At 36.9% G+C, this 16,558-nt stretch overlaps 1 protein-coding gene across 1 annotated transcript in view; it reads left to right on the forward strand.

The window, feature by feature from the left end:
- The window catches only part of LOC104833488 (chromosome unknown open reading frame, human C16orf62), a 59,085-nt gene that overhangs the window by 1,081 nt on the left and 41,446 nt on the right, over positions 1-16,558 (forward strand). The window contains exons 2-11 of the mRNA XM_010570165.1: positions 4,203-4,302; positions 5,262-5,429; positions 5,745-5,867; positions 6,221-6,245; positions 7,267-7,343; positions 8,817-8,945; positions 12,134-12,218; positions 13,212-13,267; positions 15,448-15,548; positions 15,957-16,004. Of these exons, the coding sequence (XP_010568467.1) occupies positions 4,203-4,302; positions 5,262-5,429; positions 5,745-5,867; positions 6,221-6,245; positions 7,267-7,343; positions 8,817-8,945; positions 12,134-12,218; positions 13,212-13,267; positions 15,448-15,548; positions 15,957-16,004 (912 nt within the window). The remainder of the gene's footprint in view (positions 1-4,202; positions 4,303-5,261; positions 5,430-5,744; positions 5,868-6,220; positions 6,246-7,266; positions 7,344-8,816; positions 8,946-12,133; positions 12,219-13,211; positions 13,268-15,447; positions 15,549-15,956; positions 16,005-16,558) is intronic.

Below are 16,558 nucleotides of genomic sequence, written 5' to 3' on the forward strand. Positions count from 1 at the left end.
GCTGAGGAGGGTGCGCTGCCCAGGACGTGGGGGAACCCGCAGTCTGGTGTTCGTCGGGGAAAGAAAATAGGCACCCTTTCTCTGACAGAGTGAAGGAAGATACGTTCCTAGGTCATTTTTCTTCAAACTTGTTCACAAATCAGCCGATTTTGTGGAAGACTTGCGCTCCTGAGGCTGCTGTTCTTTTAACGCATCGAATGTGTCTAACTTCCAGGTTTTGATGTGGCTGACGGCTTATAGTCCTGAGCAAACTAGAAATCAAACCTACTGTGGAATCCAGAAAAGTGATATACAGCAATCAGAGCATTAGGATGCCAAAAAGTTTTCCCCATGTACATTGTGATGCTGAAAATCATGTCTCACTCTTTCATGTCATTTTAATGTGTGAGCCAACTCTCATATTTAATAAAAAGTGGAAATAATTGGTGGATTTGAAAGTCATTGTTAGTGAAACCAGTCGAGGTTTTATAAAAACACCAGAGCTATGCTTTTTAAAATAAATTCACTGGGGTGTGAAATATTTCAAAACTTGAATTTATGCAGCTAAGAAAATTTGAGGGTGTAAGACAGCTCTGACACATTAGTTGGCTGTTGGAACTGTTGGTACTTACTTTGAGTGCAGTAAGTGTAGTGGAGTACCTGTGTGTGGCCAGTGACCTTGCAGAAACAGGAATACACGTGGCTGCAACTTGAATTTCTAGCAGTACCAAAACATAATGAAAAACTAAGGACTGCAGCCACAAAGCAGAGCAGTAGAGATACTGATAAATTGATTTTTACATAATACAGCAATGAAGTAGCAGGCTGATAAGTAGGTCTGGTACTACTGATGGAGAAGTGCCCATGGAGAAATAATGAACGAGAGGAAAACGTTTTAATGCATGTTCTTCTGTAATATGGAAGATATTGTCATGCTATAGGGTTCAGTAGAATGCTAGCTATTTTTAAGCATTGTTGGATGCTAATTTTAAAAAGATGTTTTGCAGATTAATTGTCTGCATACTGATTAGTCTTCATATGAGGAAAAAAGTAGCACCCGTTGCCACTGAATAAAAGGATCTTGCAATAACACAAAACCATTACATCAAATTAAGAAAATTACTGGTTTAAAAATCTGTTGGAGTCGTAAAAAGAATTGGTAAATCTATAAAGTAAAATAAAACTTAGGGCTAGAATTCATTTTTGTAATAGCTATGTGTAAATGTCTAGAGATATTCATAGAATCGTAGAATTGTTTAGGTTGGAAAAGACCTTTAAGATCGTCGAGTCCAACTGTCAACACAACACCACCATGCCCACTAAACCGTGTCCTGAAGTGCCACGTTTATTTGGGGTGTTTTGTGTTCAATATTCAAATAATGATAGGTACGTTCACTTGTGAGATGCACATCATTGTATTATCAATACCAATATATGTCTAGTGTTGTAAAGAGATTCTTTTCCATTTTACATGCCTTGTTTGTGCTCCCTGTAAGCTTTTTGAAGCCTTTGCTTTAGGGGGAGCCCTGGCTCTGGATGGGTGCTGTGTGCCTGGAAGGTGTCATGTCCCAAGAAGGGAAGGTGTTGAGTCCAGGCTGGTTGTTCTGCTGTTTAGGGGCTGGCTGTGTGCTGAACCTGGAGTGCGAGGGAGGCACCTGGGTTCGTAGGGCGGGCTGGGTGCTGGAAGAGCTTCAGTAACTTAGGGGTAAGGAGGAAATAAACGGTGGTCCCAGGAAAAAAGGTTGTTTACCAGGAGGAGAGAAAAAGGTTGGCAGTTTGGCAAGTGTTGAAGGCACAAAGTGGTCGCAATTGCAGGGATGCTTGTGTGTGTAAAAAGGTTGAAACCCGCTGTTAAAACAGCACCTGCAAGCAGGGCTGTATCTTGCAGTAAGCACTGGGGATGAAACCCCGGCTTGGCCTGAGTCTTATTTTTATTTACTCTCAGAAGTTGGCTGCACTGCTGTGGCCGAGAAAGGAATGCTTAATCTCCTTTCCCTGGAGAGTAAATGGAACATAATGTCAGAGCAATCTTGAACTTGTCCCCCGTATTAGCTGTGTTACAAGCTGTCTTATCACTTGAATAGCCACATAGTAAATGTACTTTTTAAAGACTTATTTGCAGGGTGAATAGCTCTTCTTCATTCCCACGTGTGTATTAGACATGTATACTTGCCCAGTGATGCCTTACATTATAATTAGAGTACGATTGATTTTGGCCTGGGAGTGGTATGCCAAGTGTGAGCTATCAGTGACATCTCTACTGCTGTTTTGGAAATACCTGTAAAGGAGAGGTATGGAAATGCTGGCAGAACTGTAGCAGAGTAATAGAAATGTTATAATTAGGCAGCCAGAAAGAGTTTGAAAGATTTTTCACCCTAATGCTAATTAACCCATGAAGAAAGTGAGCAGGGAGAATCATTGAATCATGGGACAACAGTAAATTAAAGAGACTGTTAATGTGTAAAGAAAAGCAGCTGCAGATCAAGGAAACAAAAGGAATAAGCACCTGGATTTCACTGGACTCTTTCTTTTACTCTGCTGTATCTCATTAGATGTTGAAGCTTCTCCTTGGAGTAGCACAATCATAAATTAAACTCATTCTTAATTTTTTTTTTAAATGAATCTGGGGTTTTGGGGTGTACATAATGTCTATAGAAGAGCTGGCTGCTCGGCACTGCTGGAATTCTTCCTAATGAGTTAGTTCTTCAAGTAGAAATGGAATTCTTTGAAAGTTTGGACTAGGCTTTGTGGGAAGGATGTGTATTGGGGGGGGGGGGGGGGGGTTTGTTTTCAGTAGGATTCTGATTAAAGAAACCTTTGTGTGTCCACTGGTTTTACTCATTCAGCTAAGGCCTTAGTGTGTGCTATAAACATTCTCAGGGTCCTGGATGAAACAGGAAAGAACAATTAGCTGCTCTGCATGTTTCAAACACTAAAAAAAAAAATAAAAATCAAGAAATTATGGAGAGCAGAATGCAGAGAAAACATTTGCAAATATATTTTTCTAGATTTTACTTGGATATCTTTCTGCCTTAATATTTAACTATTGCTACTACTAAAGGAAGGTACCATGTCGTAGCTATGATGGCAGTTGTTTTAGGAAGCAGCTGTCCTATGTATTTTTGTAACTTCATATTTTCATTTCCCTGTTTAGCCATTACTACTACTCCATACAATTAAAAGGAATTGATTTCATATGTTGATGTGTTGTCAGAGATATTAGAAAGCATTTGTAACTGTTAAGTCACTTCTGAAATTGTCATCCGGTGCTAGTCAGGGAACTTTTAATCCCCCTTTTTTTGCCTCCTACATTGTCAAATATGCTTTAAAAGCCTTTTAAAATATAAATTTATATTTATATTTAAGCAATTAAACCCAGAATGAATGATCTATTTCATAAAAGAGCAGCGTCCTTAAACTGTGATTGATAAATAATGTATGTTACTGTTAGTTCCTAGTGGCAATGTTGTTTTACTCAAATACTTGATTCCAGAAAAGAACATAAATACAAGTCTTTTTTTAATTAGAGATTGAGGCCATAGTTCTCACAGTTCTCTCTTAATATCAGATTCAAAATGAAACCTGAAATATGTATATTTTTGTGATTTATTTCACTTAATGGCATGCTTAATTTTCATAGGAGATGCAAGGCTTTTATACAAGGACTTATACACAAATGCAAGCATACGAGTACTGATAGGTTTTTTTCTTATAATTTGACTTTTGCAACTTTTGTTATGAGTACAGTGAACAGATATAAATAGATTTCTCGGGAAAGAGCTTTGTAACTACACAAGTGAATCTGTGTAGTCCGTCATTATATCTGTGCACGATCACTTTGATTTCTTCCCTTGTGTTTTCACACTTACCTTTTTCTTTCACTCATACTATTCAGTTTAAAAGATGTGTTCAGTAATCTCCATCAGCCTGTCACACATGCAAATGCTTGGTTATATTGCCCTTTTGGTGTCCAATGGAGTGGAATAGAATCCAAGTGTAGAGGCAGAATACATTTGAATGGCTAAAAGTAAAATTTCTTCAGTTTTAGTTGATGTATCTCAATAGAGAGAGAAATTTTGGTCTTTACAGCGACTTATTTTTCAACATGCATTTCTTTTTGTAACTATGCCTGCATCTATGTAGATGTTGGATATGTTTCTCTGTTCCCAAGTATGTGGTTATTTATATGCATGTATACTTTCCCTTTACTCTTTCTTTTTAAGGCATGCGAGATCAAGAAACTATGTTTCAGAATCAGAAATGTGCAAACTGGAATCTGTACCCTTGGATTTTGGCGACTATCATCCGCTAAAGCCCATTACAGTGAGTTTCTTTTTGTGCTTTTTGGAAAATAAATGTGAATTAAAACTGATTGTGTTCCTCTTCTTACTTCCACTCCTTTAAAATTAAAAAACCTTAAGTTGGTGGTGGTACTAGTGAATTTCCTTTCTGTGTTAGTGGCCTGTTATTTTAGAGGCATCAAGGTGTATTCTGTTGCTTGTCCTTTACAGAAATTTGCTGGTGCTGTTATGTGTCAAAAACAGTCTCCTTCTGACTAATATAGCATTTCAACTTGTGGTTTTTCTTGGTTGCATTAAATGCTGAATAATGGATAAGTTTAAAATCAAATTGTTGCATTACAAATAACCTGCATAATTGCTTGATGTAGGATTTGGTTTTGGGTTAACTTCCAGTCAGCTGTATGCTTTAAAAGATTTATAATTTCTTTAATGGTTGAGAGGCTTTTAAAAATGTGGATGTACAAAAAAATCCAGCTTCAAAGAGATGATAGTCATACGCTAATTAATGATAAATGGACAGCAGCTTCTACTCAGGAAGGTCGATGGGGAGATAAGATGGAGGCCTTAGGAATGGATTTGACATTTCAGGCTTGAGTATTATACAAGAAAAGTAAAGATGATGCTGGCAGAGGAAATCAAATAGCAAGAAAGAGGTTGGAGGAGAGGGAGAAAAACAATAAAACAGAGGAGGGGTACTAGAAAGAAATTTAGAATGGCTGTTCTTATAGTTCTTTAGACCCAGAATTGGAAGGAAGAAGAAAAAAGTAATGGAAATGCTAGGGCAGAGTGCCTCCAGATTCAGGGGAAAAAAGAGGTGCTTCAATTTAAATGCTAATGCTGATTCTAAAGAGTTTCTTATAGGTGGGTCTTTGCTTTCATTGTAACAGCATAATTTATGTAGTGCATATTTTGATGATTTATTAAAGAAAATAGGGGGAAGAGAAAGTCTTTTTGTTTAATAGTTTTGAATTTTTCTTTCAGGTTACTGAATCCAAGACCAAGAAAATGAACCGGAAAGGAAGTACTTCTTCTACCTCCTCCTCTTCTTCTAGTTCTGTGATGGATCCATTGAGCAGTGTATTGGATGGTACCGATCCATTGTCATTATTTGCAGCAGCTGCAGATCCTGTGACAACTACTGCTACCATGGTAACACTGGAGGGCAGTTAACTAAATAAAATAAAAACAAAACCACAAAGCCAACCCTGGATAAAATGTATTTGTCTCACCAATTTGGAGGTTAATGCAAATAGAAAATATACTGTATTAGTAGATTAAAGTATTTTTTATTTACCTGCTTTATGTTGACATTTATTTAAATATGGAATTTTTTTTTTAGTATTGTTACTTTTTGGATCAGTAACCACTTGAAACATTAAGCTGACTTTTATCAGCCTTCTCTTTTTTTTTTTTTTTTTTTCCCCAGATTTGTATTTAACATTTGCACTCGTACTCCTCTCATAGGATAGTACACGAAAGAAACGGGATAAAGATGACAGCTCAGCAGTAGGAAGTGACTTTGAACCATGGTCAAGCAAACGCGGTGAAATCCTTTCTAGATACACAACAACAGAGAAGCTCTCTATCGTAAGTGGCAGCTTCTCCTGTTTTATTTATTTGTACTAGACCTTTAATGCATTTTGGATGTTGCTGTTTTGTAATTATTTCGTGAGTAAATACTGGTCCTCCAAATTTCAGTTTTAATATTGTAGAAAGCTGTACCACAAGCTCTCACTTATAATGATTGCTTTGGAGTCCAGAAGTCTGTTGATACTTAGAAGCCATCACTTTGTCTTTTTGTAACAATACAAATAACTGCTGGTCTTATGTCTACTTCTAAATGATTAGAGGCTTAATTAGCAGTGTAATTATCCTGTGCATTCTTGGAATGCTAATGAGTATGTGTTTTCTAAAAGTCTGCTGCTTCTGTTTTCTCACAGAATCTGTACATGGGATCTGAAAAAGGTAAGCAGTTCCTTTATATGTAACATTAACAGATTTTGCTTGAGGTAGGTTACAGTGACAGGTTTGTGGCAAAGAATGGTTGGAAGGTGATTTCCTCTCCTTCCCCCATTCTGACATATGGTTGGATCTATGTTTTTTTTGTGACTAAGACCTCTGCTGGATTTTTACTTAAAATAATTATTGAAAATCACCCAACCATCTTGTCTTGTATGCCTTGTAGGCTAATGAATTTGTGATTATGTGTTGTGGAAGAAAATGGAATTTGCTGCCTTCCACTGTAGTTTAAAACTTTCTTACATTTAAAGTGAGCAATGATATTTTGAGAATCATGTTTATCAACTCTTCTGCTTGCTGGAAGGGAAGGCAAACAAGTCCCTTAGGAACTTGTTCAGTTATTCTCTTTACATGAAAGTGAAGTGATTTCAACTATATGCTGAGTGTTCAAAAAAGAACCAAATGTTAAATATTTTATCATGTTTTCTAGCAAAGCAAATCCAGGCTTAAGTAGGCATAGCTGATTGCATAGTAAATCAGAATTTTTATGTATGAGTAAACATGCAGCATTTCAGCTTCTGCAAAAAAAAAAGATACTTTTTTGGAATGAGGTTGGTCAAACACTGGAATGGGATGTCCAGAGAGAGTGTGAAAAATCTATCTTTAGGTATTGTTAGATTGACTGGCTATAACCCTGTGCAACCTGTTAAACTTCAAAATTGGACCTGCTTTGAGGAGGGGAGTTGGACACAGACCTCCGTAGGGCTTTTCTAACCTAAATTGTCGTATGGTTCTATCCAGTGATTCTTTCCTTACCAGCAAAACTTGCAAGAAAATCCATTTATATTCAGTTTTGCTTACTTGTCATTCCCTGTTCAAAGTGAATGAACTGTAGGTATGTTTAAATGTGTCTCTTCAGGAACAGCCACCAAATGGATCACACCACTTGTTTTCTGTCAGGTTTGTTTCCCTTTAGAAATCCAAGTGTTTAAATGTTAAAGAAACTCAAACATATAATTCTTTACAGGAAAAGCTACAACTACTGGCTCAGCAGTTTCTGAAAAAGTGAGGACAAGGTTAGAAGAACTGGATGATCTGGAAGAGGTGAGAAAGTTCTCTGATCCAAATACATCACCATTTTAAAAGTGAAATAAATTTGTGAAATAAAAATCTTTTATGAAACCTTTTAAGAAGGTCCTGATTCTGCGTGTACTTATGCAGTATTTAGACAAATATATACTTTCCATGGGACTTATCTAGTAATTTCAGTCCTTATTGTTATAGGATGCAGGCAGAATCATATTTTTGTATCACTAGAAATTGCAATTGAAAAATTCACCTGATCTACCAATGTTGATTTACGTTGGTACTGTGTATGGTCTGCAGCTGCTGTAAAACTTCATGAAGCCTAATAGTCTTAACATCTGATAATTTTGTTTGCCCCTGTTGCAGAAGCTGCATACTGTCTACCTGAGCTTAAAGTTACATTTATGTGTGTGATAGAAATACTGAGTACTCAAGTTATTTCTCAAACTGCAGTATTTTACTGTGCAAAGATGAGGTGTTCCATAACTTACTTTCCTAGAACCTGAATCTGTGGGGTACTTCTAGAATTGTTTGGGTAATGTTGTTTTGAAACCTCTGAGTCTTAACTAACTTCAGATTGCCTGTTGCCTGAGCCAGCACAGTTCTAATAGTTGCATATCACAAATAAAGGATTGGCTTCTTTCAGGAGAAGAATAAAGTCCCCTTTACCATAAGGAAATATGTAACCTTGTGTGAAACTAATTGTGTCTGCATTTTATCTCCTCACCTGTCATTGTTTTTACTGGTGATTGTTTCTAGACTCTTATATTATGAAATCTGTTCCGTAATGCAGCTTAATAAACTCCTCAAAACTAGTCCTGAAGATAGTTTTTAATGTCACTCATACTTCTACTGAAGGCTGTTCCAGAACCACTCTTTGATTTTTCTAACTGCATTTATAGTCACATTGTTCCTGTGTCAGTTTGGTTCTAAAGCTTAAACAATTATTTCTGCTTCCAGTGTTTCACAAGTTTATTTTTGCTATGTAATGTTTTTGTAAGGTAAGGTCTTCTGGAAGAAAGATAGCAAGAATGCTCCAGTACTGAGCGTGAAATGAAGATAGTTTTATTGTCTTACTGAGAGTGAAGCCAGATTTTTCTTGCTGTCAACAAATTTCTTAGGACCTTGCTGGCAAAACGTTTCATTTCTCTCTGATACTACTTCTACATAGGTGCTAATATGCTTATGTATAGTGTTAGTGTCTTAATTATACCACAAGTACAATACCACTGAAATAGTCCAGCATTTCTGATCTTACGGACAACTTTGTTTGGGTACCAGCGTGTATGTCTCTTGAAAACCAAAGCAGTTGTGATGCACTCCTGTGCCAAACACCTGCAGTATTGATGCTGCAAAGGTAAGAAGTGAAAATTAGGTAATTCTTTAATAAGTTTTGTGGGTTCCCCCCCACTGGTGATTTGACTCTATAATAACGGCACTCTCCTTCCTTCCCTCCCTCTCTTACTAAGTAGACTTGTGTTTATTTGTCAGGGGTCACAGAAAGAGCTGTTGAATTTGACTCAGCAGGATTACATGAACAGAATTGAAGAACTAAACCAGTCTTTGAAGGATGCTTGGTCATCTGATCAGAAAGTAAAAGCTTTGAAAATAGTCATCCAGGTCAGTTTTACATTTTTGCTGTGTACAGAACTGGTGAATTTGGTGGTGTGGCTTGTCTGATTTCTTTCTTGGGGAAAGAAGGGTTTCTGTTATTTTTCTACTATTTGCTTCTGTTCTTCACTGAAACTCATTTCTTTCAGAGTTTTAGGACATCTGAGAACAGTTGGATTTTCAACTTCGTTGTTTATGTTGATTTTGACTAGGGTATGTGGGGTGGAGTTCTCATTAAAGAGAGTGGCCAAATGACAGATGTGGAAATTTTACCTGGTTAGAGATAATTAGAAAGAATAGCATGTAGTGGTATCAACTCTTTCTAGGACATATAATTTCCTGTCCTCTCCTCTTCCCCATCTACCATCTTATACCCCATTCCAAATAATACCAGAATGGCTTTTTGAACATCCATGTATTCCCCATCCAGATTTACAAAGGCAACTGAATAATCTGATTTAGCACCCTAGCAAAGTACAGAAAACAACTCCAGATTTTTTAAGTGTTTGGGGGTTTTTGTTTTGTTTTTTTGGTGTTTTTGTTTTGTTTTTAAACTTCTCCACAGTCTTCCTCTGGCTCATTTGGGGTGACGGGCTGTGAGAGGGGCAGGGGGGAATAGGACAATTAAATGCTCTTTTGTTTGGCTTGGCCTTTAAAAAAGGCCAGAGGCAGAGTGCATCAGAGGACAGAGGAGATAATGACATCGTTAAAAGCTGTAAAACTGATGTAATGCTAATAGTCATCAAGCAGGGTTATATAAAGTCAGGATTTTTTTTTCTAATGCTGGATACTCTTGTAAAAACTGTTTGCAGTAATTTGAGCTTAAATTGTGGTAAAGACAATAAAGGAAATAAAACATAAATGAAGTGAGATCAGAAAATTGTGTGACCTAGGGTGACTAATGCTCTATTGTAATACCATGAAATCAGCACTATTATTCTTTAAAAAAAAAAAAAAAAGCCTATATAGCTTTGTGAAGTGTGAATATCTTAGTGAAAAAGAATACAATATTAGAAGTCTGGAGGAGGAGAAATGGGATATGGACATACTGTATTTACAGTGCATTAATACGTATATATACAGTGTCTGACATGCAGTGATAGCTACATGTTAATACTTTAATATATTCTTTTACAAATGGCTTCACAAACAATTTTGAAATACTGTAGTTTTTAAGATGGGATTTGGTGCTTGCTTTTAGAAAAGTAGGATCAAAATTGCCTATGTTTTTCTCTCTTAAAGTGTTGTCTGTGTATTGTTCACTTTGCACTTGAACTTTGTGCTGCAGATGGTCATTAATTGAAAGACTGGGTAAGAATGAAATAGGTGTTTGGGTATTTAACATGAATACAAAACTCTTTCATAAAGGAGACTATAAGTAACTAATAATAATTTTATACTTACAAAGCAGGATAGGGTAGAAACCTAACCGAACTTTCCTTGCTGTGGTTCTTCCTAGTAAATAATGTAATTTTAAGAATGTTCTCTTAAAGAACTAAGCAGTTTTCTTGACATCAAGCTGTGGTTATATATATAGTCTATCATTATTAGTATCACATACTGATTAGTCTGCAATAGGAGAAGTAAGTTTGGCCTTTTTTTGGTTGTTATTTTCAGAAATGCATACTGGGCTGGAAAAAGCAATTTTAATTTGAATGCCAGAATTACCTTTCATTTGGACACAAGATCTTTCAGTTGGACATTGGGGATGGAGCCTTCATTCTCTGTATGAGAGTTTTACAGAGCCTGAAGTGCAGGAATAATTCTGGTTATTAAGGCAGGGTCTGAATTTATAACGTGAATTCCTCAAGTGCCTTTTTATAAGATACTTTATGTGTCAAGATGGAATAAGCTAAGCTACTTAGAGTAAGCTGAAGTAAGTTGATTATGTATGTGAGCTCTAAGAAAAGTGGTAAGTAAGTGTTTATGGTGTGCGTAGGTCCTAAACAGCTACTGAATTACCTTTCTTTGAAGGCGATTTACTTACCACACAGTAGGGAAGATTCTACTTTGGTTTTAAGATGCGAGTGCTCTCACCTGTCTTTTTGTTGCACTCTTCCTCCCCGAAGAATAAAGCAAAAACACTAAGTGTGCCCCTTGTTTAGGCATGTTCAAATGTTACGATTTTCTTGTTTAAACAAAGCAGTCTTGTGGGATATTGGATTGCTTCCTGGATTTTTTGAATGTAATGAAAACTTGAACTTTATTTATTCCACTGAGATTGAAGAATGGTGTCTTGATGAAGGAGAGAGAAGGGACAGAGGTCACAGAGAATACTGTACTTCTCAGTTTTAGGGACCTGAGAAGACTCATGGTCAAAGGCTGTGTTTGGCTCATGTAGGGAGGAGGCGGCTTTCTCTCCCCCCTCAGTCATTCGCCTGTTTTCTTCAGGTGGAAGTTGATTCTTTGTGCCAAAGTTTTTGACTGCAGTTTAGTCTCCGGTCTTTGCACCATCTTGGAAAACTAAGTATAGCTTAATTAAATATCTTTATATTATCTTTATTCCTCACTGTGTATTTTGAATTAATATCATAAATGGCTCCTCCTGGACTTGTATTCAACGATACTAGAACGATGTTGGCTAACATTTTCAAATGTGACTTTGCACCAGCCATCATTATAGTCCAACTGTCATGATCATGTTGGGTGCCTGTGGGTGGTGATTGACTACAGGTTCCTTCCTGGAGCTGACTGTGGACCAGCTGGCCTGTTTCCAAAATGTTTGAACTGGTTATGTGAGCCGCAAAGATGTGTTGAAAGGCTCGTTAGCTAAACTTTTAAAATTGTTTCTTAACAGTTCTTAAAATGTTGTGTTTTATCTGGATGTTTAGAGAGATGGTGAGAAACTGAAAAAAAGTTGTTTTAGAAAGTAATGCCTTTTTATGCTTCTGGGGGAGAATTTCTCTTGTCTGAACAAATGCACAGATCTGCACGGCCAGCTGAAATTCTGCATTGTAGATGAACTTGTATAAAGGAAAAACAGATCTGTGAATAGCTCTGCTGGAAATGGAGAATAACCTGAAAAATACAAAGAGTACCATGACGTGTTATGTTAGATGTTCTTGTGCTTTTTGCTGCATAGTTGTTTGTGTTGGTTCTTTCCATCTGTAGATACTCATCTGTTCCAGCCTGTCTGGAGTAAAAACACTAACTTGCATTGTCCTCTAAAAATGTTTCTTTGTTTTTTTTCCTTCTAGTGTTCTAAGCTGCTTTCAGACACAACAGTAATCCAGTTTTATCCAAGTAAATTTGTTTTAATTACAGATATCCTTGATACTTTTGGTAAGTATCTAATGTGCCAGACTTACTACATGATTGTTAATAAGCTGAAAATAATTTTTTGTAATGTTAGAAAACATCAAAGTTATCTGAAAAGTGCTGAAATGACTCTTAGTTTTAACACCAAATTTTTCCAGCATAAACATTTGGACACCAGTGATGTAAACATGGTATATAATTGTTCAAAAACTCATATGAGTGAAGTATTTAAAATAAAAATAATTAATTTTGTAGTTCTGTGCTTTATGTATGAGTGAATATCTAGAACAAAACCTTGGGAAAAATCACGATCTCTGCAGTTTGAAATTTGAAACACACTGTCATTATTATGAAAATATTTTGGTTTTGGCAGCCTCTTGACTCGAAATTTCATTCTATTTATATTTCAAGTATGGAATTCAAAGTTTTCTTTAGCTGAATAGGGACTATGAAGTGATCAAAATGTAGTTACTGAATTTTTTAATCTATTTTTATCATTTTTAAATGATCCTTTAAGTAAAAATGTCTTCTGCTTCATACAATTCTCTTCTTTTTCTGCCATGTTATGGAAAAGATTTATGGCAGCATTCAAAGTTGAAGGGTATTTTGATGTTTAGCAGGATACGCTATGACACAGATCCAATTGTTTTTTCAGCTCTTGCTTCCTCTTTGTGCTCTTTCCTACTTACTGAAAGTTGCTGAAGATAACGTAATATCCAAACTCAGCAAAGGCAGGACACCAGCTGTCCTTTCCTGGCCTGGGAGAAATCTGACCTTCGTGCTACCTCTGCACTTCAGGGAGCCAGATAAATTTTTTTTGTAGTGTGTGAAGTGCGAAATTCAGACTTAACATTTCAGCCTCACTAGAGGGCAGCAGAATGTTAGTGTTCTAGGAAGTTTTTTCCAGCTAACTTCAATGTATGTTGGAGAGGGAACCTTTTGTATTAACATTTTGTGTTTTACAGTTTGTTAGTTTGTTATGAGTGATTTTTTTTTTTTTTTTTTTTTTTTAAACAGGGAAGCTAGTGTATGAAAGAATTCTGTCAATGTGTGTGGACAGTCGTGTCTCTTTGCTGGGTAACTTTGCATTTGTTCCTACTGTTCTTCTGGAAAAAATCATGTCTGAACTAACTTGAGAAAGGTTAAACAGGACCCATGCTATTTTATCTCCTATGCAAAAAGTTCTGATTTGAATCTAGTAATTTTTAGTTTTTAACAGAGTAAAATCCATTGCTTACAGCTTCCACCATTCACAGTGTTTATGCTAATTTACATTTTAACTGTGAAGAATATATCTAAGATATAATAAAATATGCTTGTGGCTTTGATGTTACTAAACATAACCCGGGTCTTCCTGACACTTGAAATCACAAAGAATGATACATAATTAGAAGGAGAATTAAAGATGAATGTCCCAATTAGGTGAAGGAAGACTTTTTTCCCTTTTTTTTCTTAGCATATGCTATTTTCTGAAAGTACTGCATTTTAATAGCTTAAAGCCAATGGTACAAATTTAACAAAGCAGAGAGTCTCAATTTTTGGTAAGTAGATGTCTTTGTTGCTACATTGGAAACTTGATAGTTTTGCTTTAATTAGGGAAAAATTTTGGAAGAAGCAGCAGGCTGTCATTGAGTTTGTGATCAGTTTACTACGATAGCATAATCTTTCTAACTTGCCCCCCCCCCTCCTTTTAATTTATTTGAAGTTCCAACCCAATGTAAAAGTCTAATTTGACATTTACAGTACAAATGTGTATGGAAGAGCCTCTTTAGGAAGGCGCCGAATCGTTCCATAGAAATACAGACGCTTCCTTGCAATTTGGAGTGCATTAACTGCATGTCCTTGAAATACGAAACATTCTTACTCTGCAGTTGGCAATGCAACAGTACCACTAGGTTGCAGTTAAATCCGCAGAATTTGAGCCAGAAGCTCGAAACCGACAAATACTTAAATATGAAATAAACTTACAGAAAATACTTCAGACCAATTTGGTTGTTGCAGACCTGCAGACTGTTCTTACAAACAGTAATGAAGGCAGACAGTTCCCGTAGGATGTCACGATTACTGGGCACAGTTACCTCCGTTTGAAGAGCTGAGCTCACGCTTCAGCTCTACAGCTGCCGGGAGCATTGCTGGTGGGAACTTCCCGAGCAGCTATAAAAGTGGGAGGGAGAAGGGAAATCTGTGCTGTGCTTGCTGTGCACGGCGATGTGAACCCCCAGGGATTTCAGGCCCAACGTCCATGCTCATCCCGTGGGAACCAAGCAAAAAAAAGTTGGACGAGAGCTCCTGTGGTCCTAGATGAGAAGGAACATCTTCCTGTACGCAGGCAGCATCTAGTGCCTGGCTGCTCTTGTCTTGGAAGTTGGAAACTTTCCTGTGGAGCAGAAAGGGAGCTTCTCACCTTCTGGGGCAGGGCTGGGAGAGCACTGGTATTTTAAAGCTGTTTCACAAGGAGTTTGTAAGCAGACATTCACAGCAGAAGCTGCTTTTGTTGCTTTTATCACTGAGAGAAGAGGGACCCATCCTTCCCAACCATCTTGCTTCAGACCCGAGTTGATCCCAAGAAGCCTATTTTTGCCTTCTGTTCCAGGCAATCCAGAGAAAGAGGCGGCAGTTAGCCGTGCAAATGTGTGCCCACCTGACCAGAGCACTGTCCCCATAACCCATCTGTTCCACCCTGGGGTGGCAGCTTTTTCCTGCTGGCAGCTGACACAAATAGTCCCAGAGCTCACGAGGAGAGAACTGCACTGCAGTGTTAGATGTTTAGCGTACAAAAAAAGTGTTCTGTCAGTGTTTAATGCTTCCGACTTCTTGCAGTATAGCTTTAAATAATAAAATTATATTAGCCTTTTAAAGTAAAGAATTCAAGGGCTTAAATCTCTTTTATATGTATGCATTTGCTACAGATTTATATACATCTATTTGTTACGCATTCCCTATTTTTTTTTTTTTCACTATTTCTGCTTTTGGCGGTAGGCAGAGGTTAGATTTCAAAGCAGCAGATCTGAGATTAGCTTTGAGTGCTTGACTTCAGCTTCTGCAATGTTACTTAATGCAAGATGGAAGGTCTGGTTACCCCTTGCTGTGTACTCAGCTCTTACTGCTGCACAAGAGAGCTGAAAAGCAAACATATTGCCTGGTTTATTAATTTCTTGTTGAACAGAAAGAGAATACATTTTTAAACCTAGAATGAAAAGTAGCTTGTTTCCAGAAAGAATGTAACTATTTCTGGGTTGTTGGTTTTTTTTTCCCAGATAACTTTTCTCCAGAGAGTGTTAATGATACCGCTAAAGAAACTTGCTTAAACTGGTTTTTCAAGATTGCTTCAATCAGAGAACTTATTCCCAGATTGTATCCTTGTCAAATGAGACTTTTGGAGTGTCTGCAGGTTTTTCATAGACTTTTCCAAAAATGAACATGTTTGTTTCAGTAAAACTCACAGCCATCTGATGTTTATACTGACTGTTTTGTTTGTTTCAGGCTGTATGTTTTGAATTTAATTTTGAGTCATGTTTCATAGTGAACTGAATGCTGAATTATTGGCTATGAGCAGGGTGTCAGTGATAGAGTTGATGTGTGAAAGCTTTTGAAACAATAGAAATCTTGTAGATAAATCATAAAGATCAACAAAGTGTACTGAGATTAATTACAGAAGGCCTTGAAATAGTTCCTTCAATGTGTATTCGGTATATAAATTTGGTTTTGTGTTTTTAAATTGCATGCATCTTAGTTTTGTTCCTTAACTTGACTTCATTTTAGTTACGTGGAAGCAGCAATACTGAAGTGCAATAAGTTCCTATCCAAAACGTAAGAGTAAATGTTAAGCGTGGGAAGGAAGTGAATGGGCAGGCTTATAAACTAATTTAAGGAGTTACGCATGCAAGTTCTGTGATTAATGGTGGATAGGGTCTCAGTAGATCTGAGAAGAAGCAATACTGAGAGGTTTTGGAGTTTTTAGTGAGAATGCCATAGAAAAATTAAAGGTGAACTGTGATACAATTTGAAATGCAATAGTGCTCGCAGTTTTGGAATATATGTATAATTCTGACATCAGGAGTTTGCAAATTAAAAAACAGTGGCTTCAGATGGCAGAGGGGGAAGCAAGATTGTTGAGAGATGTGGAACATGGCAAAAAGTCGGGATAGAAAACTGAAAAGAAAATATTGACGTGTCATATTGCTAGAGACAGTGTTGGAGAAACAATTTAGGAGCAATGAACCATTATCTATTTAAAATCTTGGTATAAGCTTCATATGTTGCCAAACAGTGTCAGTTGCTGAGCTGAAAATGTTCCTTCACATGTAATCGTCCTTTTTCAGTTATATTTTGAAATGAGTGTTGTAAGCCAAATTGCTACTATA

This window comes from Haliaeetus leucocephalus, unplaced genomic scaffold, assembly GCF_000737465.1.
Source record: "Haliaeetus leucocephalus isolate CR32 unplaced genomic scaffold, Haliaeetus_leucocephalus-4.0 Scaffold295, whole genome shotgun sequence".
In the NCBI taxonomy this organism is placed as follows: domain Eukaryota; kingdom Metazoa; phylum Chordata; class Aves; order Accipitriformes; family Accipitridae; genus Haliaeetus; species Haliaeetus leucocephalus.